The following is a 12,209-nucleotide window of genomic DNA, read 5'->3' on the forward strand; positions in this document are numbered from 1 at the left end:
CAGTTGGTCTGCTCCCTTTAGCCCATTGGTTAACTTAATCACAAGTGAAACATTATGCTCTTTCACAATGACTAAATCACTTGCAAAGTAGTTCCAAGTGCTGGACTAACAATCTGCTTTTTTTTAAACCGAAGTATTTTTTCCTTATAACCAAATATTTTATTTTAAATTGGACCTGACTGCTTCCCTAACAAATATTCAAAAACCATGTCCAAACAAGCATGGACAAGGGCACAAGGCTGGTGGTAAATACCAAACCTATTAGCTTTAGCGTATTTTTTGTGCCCCACTTGGTCAAATATTGCCACCACATGAAATTCAGATTTCTCTGCGGACAGGAGACTAATGTCCCTAGTCTTTTTATTTAGTTTCTGTAAACTGATTTATCAATTTAATATTTACACTTTCAGTAAGCTCTTTAGCTGTATTGGTAATTTCTCACCTGAAACTTCATTACTTTGCAAAAGTGATGGCTACATTTTATCCTGATATTTCCCATACGTAGGGTTCTGAAGGACTTTGTTTGTATTGGGCAGGTAATGTGATCAACCTCCAAGGTAGGAACTTTCACAGGTGTCTTTATGAAAAACATAATGCGAAAGTAAAACTTCTGATTTAGAAGCCCAATCTGAATGTTTCCTTTGTACATTTAGGTGCCAAATAGACTGGAAGAAAGGAAAAAATATAACTTTGAAAACTATCAAGAAGAAACAGAAGCATAAGGGCCGTGGCACAGTTAGAACTGTTACCAAAACTGTACCAAATGATTCGTTCTTCAACTTCTTCACTCCTCCAGAAGGTAACTATGAAGTCTTTCACTTGTTCACATCTTTACCTGCGCATATTCAGATACTGATTCTTTATATTTTGTTTTACAGTTCCAGAAAGTGGCGAACTGGTAAGTAAAACCGTAAACCTAGGAAGTTGCAGTTTTTCTAAAGCCTTAACATTTGAATTGTAAATCTTGATTAATTAAAATGGCTGGTTTGTCCTACAAATAACACACCTGCATGTTATCATTTCTTTCGAAAGTCTTTGAGCTGGTACTACCATGCTATCTCATCCTGTCCATCTGCCAATGGTGTAATGGTAGTCCCACCACATGAAAAGAAAAATACAATCTCCTCTTGGGCACACAGTAGGCTTCACGTTTACACAATCGCCCCTGGCGTTGCCCAGTGACCTTGCCATCTCCCTTGAACTCTTAAGAGGTGCTAGAAATCTGTATATCTCTATCAATTGGATTTTTGTAGAGTCTTAAGCAGAACACCGGGGTGGCTTATTTGATAACCATAAGTAAAACCTTTTCCAAATTAAAGTGTGTACCGTTTCACTTATCCGGAAGAAGTGTCTGGCCACGCACAACATTCTCACATGTATTTTTTCACAATTCCTGTTATAAAGGATTTTTTTAAAGGATTTGAGTGTTTACTGCCACTTTGAAACCTCTACAAATGGGAGTTTAAAGTGGCTGTGTACATTGGTTCGTCTACCATTTGAACCAGTACAAAGCCCCTAATGCATCTTTCATGGAAGAAGCTAGTTCCATCACTTCAGCAACCCTGCACCCTTTTCCATGTGCCAGGTTATAATGTGGATCCTTCACTTTTTTACAAATGTAACTTTTTATTAATGCATCACCACCACATAGGACCTGTCATCCTGTAGATGTTGGTTCTGGCCTCACTAGGTCAGGCTATAAACTGCACATTAACCCTGTGTAATGGATCCTGTATTTATCTCCAATTTCATTACATCTTATTGCACAAAATGGCCTCTTGCATATGTAAACGTGTATACAAGCCACGTCATGATACTTTACAAAAATACAAGATAATACTACACCAAAGACTGATGCATAACATTATCCATCTATTAAGAGGATTTTTAGGTTGAGTGCATGAGAAAGGAGTGACCATTTCTGGTATTGGTTAAGAAACCGAATAACCAGCCCCATTGTGAATAAATGGACTGAGACTAGCCGGTAATGGGACTCTATATGTAGATAATCTACTCACCGCTGTGCTATTTGAACCATTCACACTTGTTTAAAGCAAACCCAATGATTTGTTCGCGGAGTACCTTTTTTATATCTTCAGGTTAGAGTTCACAACCTTAATTCTCTTCAGTTGACAATGTTATGTATAGGTCTTCGGTGTAGGGAACCTTTGTTCTGTTGTCTACTTTGTAACGTATCACAACGTGGCTTGTATATACTCTTACATATGCAAGAACCGGCTATTTTGTGTAATAAGATGTAATGAAATTGAATAAAATATTACATGATCCATAATTACACACAAGACTAATGCGGTTTTGTGTATTGAAATAATTGATAGCCTTTGGGGGGATCCCATTGATCCATCCCCCACTCAGCTTTACAGTATCAAACCCCATTTGATGTTTATAGTTTGCTCAACTAAAGGCATCAGGAAGCTTAGTGGCTTGTAAAATAGGCGCCATTAAGAACCAGTTAGTTTACATCCAAACAAATCTCAATGTGAATTTTGCATGTTCTGTTGGTGAACAATATGTTGCCATGTAACACAACGCATTCAGTGAGCAGCAACGCCTCCATTTCTGCATGACAAATTGGCCCATTAGGTGAGGTTTGTAGGATGGTGGAAATGGAAGTCTGCTTTCTCAAGCATTTCTGTTCATAGAAGGATTTATAGCTTATACGGTTTTCTGCAAAACTGCTTTGACATATTTGGTTAATGTCTAATCTTATCAGATGTGGAGCTCTTTTCAAGCCTCTGGAGTATCTGAAGTATGTGCTGTCTATTTTAGAAAAATAGTTTTTATTCCTAGTTATTCATGGCTTGGAATAGTTGAAAACAAGCTGCGCGCTGCCCTGTAATCTTGGATGGCAAGGTATTTTTTTTTATTGGTGATTCCTAAAGGACATCACTTCCAAAATAGCTGTTCACACAGCTACCATTACAAGCCCTGATAGAATAGTGAAGTTGGTGACCTAGGAAATTAAGAGAAACGGGAGCAAATTACTAGTCTAGGCTACCAATTAAACGTATGCTATAAAGGGATTTGTATGTAATTGAAAGTGTTTTCCTGTTGAAATGGAGTACATAACAGGTAAATTGTGAAATTGGCTGATTTGCTGTTAAGGTGCACTTAAAATACAAGTTACTATTTAGTTTGCACAAACCCATTAATAGTGCAAGAGGCACAAAGTTGGTGCTTGCCTGGAGTTTGACGGTGCAGAATTGCTTCTCTTCCTATACTGTTAAGGTCTTTATAATGGAGCAATTGACTGTTTTGGTTATGCACATGCCTGCATTTTAATAATGTGGAATGGTTGTAAGTATGCCACAAATGACTTTTATCCCGTTTTGCAGGATGACGATGCAGAAGCAATACTTGCTGCAGACTTTGAAATTGGTCACTTTCTAAGGGAGCGTATTGTCCCACGATCGGTGTTGTACTTCACTGGCGAAGCAATAGAAGATGACGATGATGTAAGTAATAAAATATTGAGTTTTCTGTACCTTTTGGAAAAGGTTTTGATTTGGGTGTATCAGCCTATGGTTTGAGTTATTGTGCTTGGTGACCATAAGTAGTCTTCAAACTGCTCATTTGAAGATGGGCAGCAAGGTATTTAGAGACCGAAGGGGAAAGGGCTTTTTTTGGCCTGGATTACTCCTTTATGTTCTATGCAGCTGATGCAGAAGTAGCCCTCAGTCAGGTTAGTTTGTCAACCACTACCTATGATCTTGATGGTCCACGGTCATCTGTGGGTTCTTTATGTACCACTTATAACGGTTCAGAACTAAATGGCCATCTGCATGGTAGTCAGCACATTTTCCCCTCTTGTAATGCAGTGCACAACAGGCACTTAAAACCCCAAGCCTCAAAGGGGCTTTGTTCCACAACTAACCTCAACGTAAAGTTCAGGCTCTGTATACCACTAATCTCCTCTGCCTGAGAATATTTAACAGAAACCCCTTTACTCTCTAGCCAATCGCCGTCTAGCAGACGTGCCTTTAAATAGTTTGCGGTAATGTCAAATTGTTCACCTGTCGAAGGCTGACCTGAGAGCAGTCTTTGTGACTGAAAATGGTTCACAGTGCAGTCTAGTTGCCAGGCCGTGGAACGCGGAGGCCTGTGCCAATGTGTATTGGAGACCTCTTGCTGGGCCGCTCCCTATGCCATCACGGACGCTTGCGGCTGTGATTGCTGCATGGCCCGAGGGAGAGATGGAGGCAAGTGGCCGTGAGTGGTAGGTGTTGAGCTACCCTGCCATTCTACCTCCAGCGCAGATGAGGCACACTTAGGAGGACCTCAGATGAGACTAGTGATCCTAGGCTTGCGGCGGACAATTAGGACGGAGTGGTGTGATGAAACTGGGCCGGAGCGCCTGACTTGCGGGAGCAGCTGGACCCATGGGAAGTGAAGGCACAGGAATTAAAGGTGCTCAGGTATGAGGGCTCTGAAAGAGTGCTGTACCTGGACTTTACTCAACAGGTGCAGGAGGCCAGTTGCCTCTTCAAGCAAGCCAAAAAGATTGAGAGAACTCCAAATTGACTATAACATGAGAGGACTATAACATGCTGTACCAAGCTAGACTAGGAGACATTGACAGAGGCAGCCATATTTAATGATCCAAAGCAAGTACTGCAATTTCTCAAGCACAGGGCACCTGAGAGGCACTCCCCCAGGGGAGGGGGATCACATGGGCTAAGATGCTTCCCAGTTGTTTGTAATGGAGACTGTTGCTTTGCTTATTGGGGGTTCACCCAGATGTCCATGGAACGCACTGTTCCTGTACATGGATAGATACCAGTTTCAGGCTGAGACCGAAGCGCACTATGAATCCTGGATGATTCACGGCATCATATAGACCATTGTCCCTACTAAATGTGGATACAAATCTATGCCAAAGTTCTAGCTGACCGCTTGGCACCTTTACTACTGAGCACCAGCCAGGGAAGCACAATGGCCCCTCTGCTCTACACCTTAGCAGCAGAGCTGCTACCCTGCGCCCTTGGTGTACCATGCTATAGAGGACTTTGATTCCCGAACTATAGACCTATCTATGCAGATGACATGATCTTGTACATAAAGAGCCCTGAACACAACCTCAGCAGTGTTCAAGGAAGTGGCCCAATTTGGAGACCACTCCTGACTGTAGGTTAGCTATCTTCCTGCTTACTGCAGCCATGGCACCAGCTTCGTTGGAATTCCCCCTCTAATGGATGTTAGACCCTGTTCAATATTTAGGGATTCAGATGCACACTAACCCAGATGTAGTGATATGGGGAAATTACGGCAAGGCCACACAAAATGGTAGACGTAGAGCGTTGGATCAGGTTGCCATTGTCACTTGGGCGCATAGCCGTGAACAATATGGTGGTCTTTCCCTGTTTTCAGTTTTTATTTATGAACATTCAGATACTCTTACTTGGGGTGTTTCAGCGACTCCCAACCCTTCTGACACAGCTGGCCTGGACCAGCAAGCAGCCAAGAGTGAGATGGAAAACACCATACCATACTCTGGGGGTATTGAAGGCATGCCAAAGGCAAGCCTGTCTGCACGAATGGGCCCAGGGGCCAGAAACACAGCCCCCCGCTCCCCAATAGTCGTAGGTACACAGCAGAAGAGCTGTTGCTCAGGCTGACTCCTGGGCCACAGTGTGCCTCCGCTCTGTCTGGACAGGCTAAGGTAATCGGAGGTATGCAATTTCTGTAACTTCGCACTGAAAGATCACTTTGCATAAGACAACACAACCTCCCCAAGGAAATGAAATGGGGATAATTGACAGCAGGTCTCTCCTAGGGCATAAAATAGAGATTAGGCTGCTGTTAGAGGGAGGAACTACTGGATGTATTTATAATTGAGACCTAGCTCAAGGAGAGCTCCACCTGACATAACTGCCCTACCCTGGAATACCAAATTTGCGGATCGGGCAGGCAAAATAGGAAGCTGCATTGCCATTATATTTAAAAAAAGCTTGGGTGCACCACCCCTCTCACCATACCGGACAGTGGTATCCTGCAATTTGTGATCGCGCTCTCCCAAACATGCACCTTCACAGAAATTTTCATTTATGGACCCCATAACCATGCAATACCAAAGGGGATGACGGACAGAGCGTTTGAGCAAATAAAACACTCACCAACTGATCTGGGTTTAATCCATCATTCTTTAGCTCACTCCACCACCCCAGTTCAGACCCAGCTATATGCAAATCGGTCTTGACCCTGTGCCTCATGGGAACAGGCCAGCCCGAACTGCCAAGCCATGTCTTCCCTGGACCGGAAACAAGAATCCTGGGACCGGTTTCGGGTTCATAACCCTAATCAGCCAGGTGATCTTGAATCCAGTGGCAAAGTGAGCAAGGGACCCACATCTGGGCATACCCTGCCAACGTAGGGCCAACAAAGCGATACTAAACCATGCAGCACATTCAAGGCTCTCCCAGAGGCGCTAGCTAGGCTAATTGTAGGAAAAGGCCACATTATCATGCTGGGGATTTTAATATACACCTAGATGAAACCGACTACTACAAGATCTAGCGGCCCTGCAACTCATCCAACAAGTAGACCGCAACGACTCATGAAAGGGCACTTCATGACCCCATATTTTTGAATGACCCAAAGATCTAGGTCAACACACCATCCCGGTACCAGTCGGACCATTACTTTATCACTTTTACCCTCCTAGACCAGGCGCACTGTCCACTAGGGCATTGGGGCATTGCCCCACATGCCGCCCGCAGCTCCCTCTGCGTCTCTGTACTTAAGTAAACTCTGTTTACTTGAGTTCAGAGACGCCGTGGGAGAACTGACAATCGGGTCTGTCAACAAGACGTCGGACCGCCCACCCCCTTCAGAGTCTGACGGGGGTGGCTGGTCCAACGTCATGTTGACTGACATGATTGTCAGACCAGGGGCAGCAGGCAGCACCATTAGTGCGCATGACTGGACGGCCGGCAAATTTTTCCGCTGTGTCCGGTCATGCGCACTAGTGTCTGCGCAGGCTGGCGCATGCCCATAGAACAAGGGCTGAGCAAAGGCTCAAATCTGTCTCCTAATTCACATGCAATAGTTATGAATAAATAGGTGAATGAAAGCATGGGCGGAATCTTCTTGTGTAGATTCACTGCATCAACACTAGTCTATGGCATGTTGTAATTTACTCAGTACCCTGCTTTGAAGTCCCCTTTCACTCTTTATTTAGAAACTATCCCCCACCCACTGACACATACACCACTTTGTGTTGCAGTTAACACCACTATCTATTAGCAGAAGTAAGGAGTATGCATGAGTAATAGCCCAGGTAATAGAATCGCTGGTGTTAAGCCTGGCTGTCACCGTCGCTGTACTAGCGACTTTCGAAGAAGCTGACAAAAGCAACTCACAGAATAGGACACGTCTGTATCTGGAAGTAGGGGTGCTGCATATATCTCTGATGCACCCCAGGTCAAGAATTAACAATCACGAGGCCTACAAACTGTCCTGACATGCAGTTTTGTGTGACAAAGTGCTGCTAGTTATTTTAGCTGAGTTTACTATTTCTGCCCGTTTCCGGTTATTTGTAATTTTCACAAGTTTCTCTTTCAAGGGAATTGCTGAGCGGAGAAGGTCAGCGTTCCAGAGATTTGCTAGCACATACAAATAAAGACATGTTTGATTTACAAAGCAAGTCGGGTGATGTCATGGCCAGCACCCTCACTCCTAAAATTGTTCCAGCACCGCTCTCTGCACTGAACAAATCCCTGTCAAAGTACCAAGTTGCAAGCTTTACGCAGCCTCCTATGAGATGGTGAATGCTGGTCTGGGGGCGTGGGGGGGGGGGGGGGGAGGACCCTCCTGCGCTCAGACGCCAGGGCCTTAGGGTCTCACTCAGAGTCCAAGAGTGATTCATAAGGACTGTAAAGACACCAGGAGTCCTTCTGTGTTGTCTGCCTTGGGCACCTGGCCTCCCTTCAGCTGGCATCTTCTCCTGTCACCTTCTTTCTATGACTCGGAGGCCCTGAGATGGTTTCCTGAGATACCAATTCTGTCTTGATGTTTAGTCCGAAGACCCTACTGGAAGTGTACACATTTTCGCTGCCTTACACAGCCCTAGTTGTTTACATGTTTCCCTACACCTTGTGTGCTATAGGTATTTATAGTGCTTACTATCACAGACTAAACGCTTAATCAGTTTGAGAAGGTTAAGTCTACTCCATGGCAGGCCAGTGTTGGTGATTTAGCCATGCTTGAAGGCTATGATTTGCGATGTTATGGTATATTACAGAATATCGTGCATTTACTCATGGAAGTTTACTGGGAAGTTTTACAGAGGTTAATTGGGCAATAAGATGTTTAGTTACATGGATAATTTTACACGTGGTTGTAGTTTTGCACGAGGATATTACTGCCCTGTTTAAAGTTTGTTTCTCATGCTCTTAACTAGAACTTTTGAAAGTCATTTTTAGGTTGTGATTCAGGGTTAGGTAAAAGTGAGACCTCTGACATTGGGGAATACATGTACATACAATTAGATTGTGATTAAGGCTCCCTGTTTACCGTTTTTACTGATTTTTACAGATAAATACAGACAAAACATTTATTTTTGTCTGTATTTATTTTTAAATGTGGATAAAAACGGAAATTGGGGTGCTTTTTGAGTAATTCTAAACACTGTTTGCCATGACTGCCAGGCCAATAGATGTGTGGATTGATCGATAAGGAGGTTAAAAAAGAAAGGAATTTAAGTAAAGAGGCTTTAACAGCAGTAGTTATGCACAAGGTTGATGCTGAAACTTGCATATTTTCATATAATGCACTGATTTATCTTCTGCGGGTGTTCACAGCACTAAAACCTGGCACACATTCAAGCAAGAGCGCATATTTATCGGTTAAATAAATGTGGAAATATACTAATTTCAGCTTAATTTTTCCACAAAACCCAAAATAAATATGGATAAATACAGACTGAAATGGCAAAAAAATAAATACATAAAACCGGGAGCCCTAATTGTGATTAATTGCATCATGCTAGGAGTGCTTTATGTGGTTCTTTCATGCACTAGTCTGTCTGGTATCAAGCACTGTATTCAACTTCATGTTGAACTTTGTTTTGCTCTTTAAATGTCCAATTAAGCAACGATATTTGAAAAACCTTGCGTGTATTTGAATAGCAAAATGTATCTGCACAGCCAGATACATGCAAGATACGTGCATACCCAAGTCTTACCAGACCTACTGGCTTTACCACTTAGTCTCATACCCCATCCACAGTAGTGAGTGTTTTGCTGTGATTGTGTATGTAGAAGGACCAGATGTTTAGGGATTCACCTCGTGGTGTTTGAGCATTGACCAGACAGCAGTGCAAGTGACTTTTCTCATGTGTGAATAGGCTTTTTGATGGTAGTGATGTAAATATTTTGAAGTGAATATTAACCGGAGTTGAGCCTCCCCGACCCTATAGTGAAAAGATGTGCCATTTAAAGAGACAATCCTCCTGATAGCGTTTAATACAAAGTCACCAAAGTGCATTCTGGGTCGCATCAGCAACAGGCAGTCTTCTAGGCCTCACCGCTCTAGCACAGAAAATGCTGTGCAGTAGGGCTTCTCCGTGGGATCATAGTTCACGAGTTGGCACTAATGCAAAGTGTTGCTGGCACCACCAACTTTTATAAGGCTAATGAAGCTTGGAAGAGATGGCCATGCCAGCAGTTCAGTTTTCAGTGTTTGGTTAGTATTAGTTTAACCCCTTCGACGCTTATGACGGAACGGTTCCGTCATGCACGTCGGTTGGGCTGTGCTTATGACGGAACCGTTCCGTCATGGCCCCGCCCGCGCTCAGAACCTTCAGCACTGCGCGGAAATCCGCGCAGCGCTGAAGGGGTTAATCTACCATTGACCAGTACTCCAGTAAAGTGGTTGTATTGAGGTGACCACTGCATGTTCCATGTACCAAAGCCTGGTCCGAAAGGAAATTGGTGAAGGGGTGAGGTTTCCACCACTGGGCAGGAGGCCAGTGTCTGAAGGTGGAAGAGGCAGGATCTCGAAGGGCCTCTGGTACTGGCAAGTGCCCCCCAAGCCATGTCCCTTTCACCCCTTGTGCTGTCCCTGTGCATTAGTTTTGCCTCTTTTCAATTGCTATATTTTTGTGTAGTGTATTCCATCACTTGGGGGTGTTACATGGAAGGTTTGTGCTGATTATTTTAATTCTGGATGTGAGATAACCAGGTTACTTTCCAGTAAAGTGTTTAAAAAAAAATAATCAGTGAGCATACTGCTTATGAGAAGAATTTATTGCATTCTCGCACAGCTTTAAATGTGGAATGTTTGGGAATATTTGCGGTTTTGTGTCCACGTCATGTCGGATCGTATGAAGCGGGGATGTCCCGAGTTGCTTCACAAGACCTTGAATTTAGCCATAATTTCAGGATAACCAAACAATATGTAAAGGATACAATTTAGATCAACTGTATCCATGATTGTCATGTGTATATACTATCCGATATGAATCCAACCTTCATGGACCAACATTGGACATCACTGCCAGAAAGGGCCTCTGTGGTGGAGCAAGTCTGGTAACATTGGCCCCTTTTAATATACATTGGCTATGAGCATGTGCGTTTGACTCTTGTCGTGGTGATGCCATTATGCCACGTACAGGCCTTCAGACTCTGTACTAGATTTTCATTTCTGTGAGGAGGTTGTTGATGCTATGAATTCATATATGTCCAGAAAGCAACCAGCAGCTTCTTGTAAAGTGTTCATTAGCTTTCACACATTGTTTTTCGGTATATATTTCTCTGAAACAGTGCATCTTTGAGTGCAGTGCAGCGAAGGGTGAGCAGTGTGCCGGAGTCCAGGGTGAGTTATGTGGATGGGTGAAAGCAGGCTTAGTGATGGCAGGGAAGGGTGAGTAGTGTGCCTATGTGAATGCAGGGAGTGATGTATCTGTGCGTGCAAAGACTTGTCTGGTTACTCCCAGAGATGTGTTCGCCAAGCCTCCTCTATCTCAAATTTGCTTGAATGCACAATTTGCCCACTATTTTCAAAATGTTCTCCCCTGTAGGTGGTTCCGGCATACCACTTTCAAATGTCACCAGCCGTCCCTGTCCTAGACATCAATAAGTACCATCTAACATCATTAAGACTGGCTGGAAGCTGGACCAAACTAGGGGTCTCCACTCCACACCTAATGGATAACCAAGATGAGGCCCATCAACAATAGGAACACTAGATTGAACAGTCGTTAGACTAATGTATTCCAAAATCCAGGCCAAGGCCAAACTCTAAAAGAGCCCCCTAGTTTAACCAGCATCTAGCCTCTCGGGGGGGGGGGGGGGGGGGGGTGGGGTAAAAACTGGAAAGGAACTCTTATGACTCTGCACTAAAATTGCAATATAACTTGACAATCCGACTATCAAACTGAAATTAAACCAGCTCAATCTTAAGTTTTGACAAACATTAAACAGGCCGTCAATTCCACTAGTGAACTATTTAAGATGGTAAATGCCTCTACAAAGGTTGAGCAGTGCAACTCATCCCTACAATCTACTAAACAAAATGCTACGAGCTTGCAGCCGCCTTCAATAAAGTGGTAGACATCTACACTGAAGCAACATAGGGTCAGATCACAATGAACCGGCGGACTCCACTGTTATCCAACCCTGACTCGTCCCAGCTTTAAATGACACCTGACTACTTAGGAGTAAAATTAAATCAGGCTGCCTTTGGACCTTGCACTTGCCCTCCTCAAGGGTGTGGAAGCCATACTTTAAACTGCAATAGCTACTAACACTCTCTAGACTACGGGACAGTCCAAAGAAGTGGAAACGAGATCATAATGCCCCTGTTGAGAGAACCTCTTAGATCCAGGTCTATAGGGCAACTATCGCCCTATCTCCCTACTACCTGCCCTAGGAAAAATACTCTAGAAACCTGTTAATCAGACGCTATCCCAATTTCTGGAAAAGAATCCCTATTTACACCACACAGGTGGGTTTTTCGCTCAGAGCACCTAATTGGCTCACCTGATAGTCACGGAGGAGCTTAATAGCATCCTGACCCAGAGGTTTCTCTCTCAAATCCTGCTCCCACAATTCTGTTCCTAGACTTTAAGCGTGGCGTTTAATACCATAGACTACCGCATTCCAAGAAGGCTTTGGGAAGTCTGCATTCAAGGCAAAGCGCTAGAGTGGTCCACCTCCTTTCTGACAGACTGGCGGTGTCCATAATCTGTC

The 12,209-nt window shown here is 43.7% G+C and overlaps 1 protein-coding gene across 4 annotated transcripts in view; it reads left to right on the forward strand.

Moving 5' to 3' along the window:
* NAP1L1 (nucleosome assembly protein 1 like 1) overlaps nucleotides 1–12,209 on the forward strand; it is a 62,235-nt gene that overhangs the window by 20,988 nt on the left and 29,038 nt on the right. For all 4 annotated transcript variants that reach the window (XM_085653867.1, XM_085653870.1, XM_085653868.1 and 1 more), the window contains exons 10-12: nucleotides 654–799; nucleotides 879–898; nucleotides 3,357–3,476. In XM_085653867.1, the coding sequence (XP_085509993.1) occupies nucleotides 654–799; nucleotides 879–898; nucleotides 3,357–3,476 (286 nt within the window). The remainder of the gene's footprint in view (nucleotides 1–653; nucleotides 800–878; nucleotides 899–3,356; nucleotides 3,477–12,209) is intronic.

Source organism: Triturus cristatus, chromosome 4_1 (genome assembly GCF_964204655.1).
Source record: "Triturus cristatus chromosome 4_1, aTriCri1.1, whole genome shotgun sequence".
In the NCBI taxonomy this organism is placed as follows: domain Eukaryota; kingdom Metazoa; phylum Chordata; class Amphibia; order Caudata; family Salamandridae; genus Triturus; species Triturus cristatus.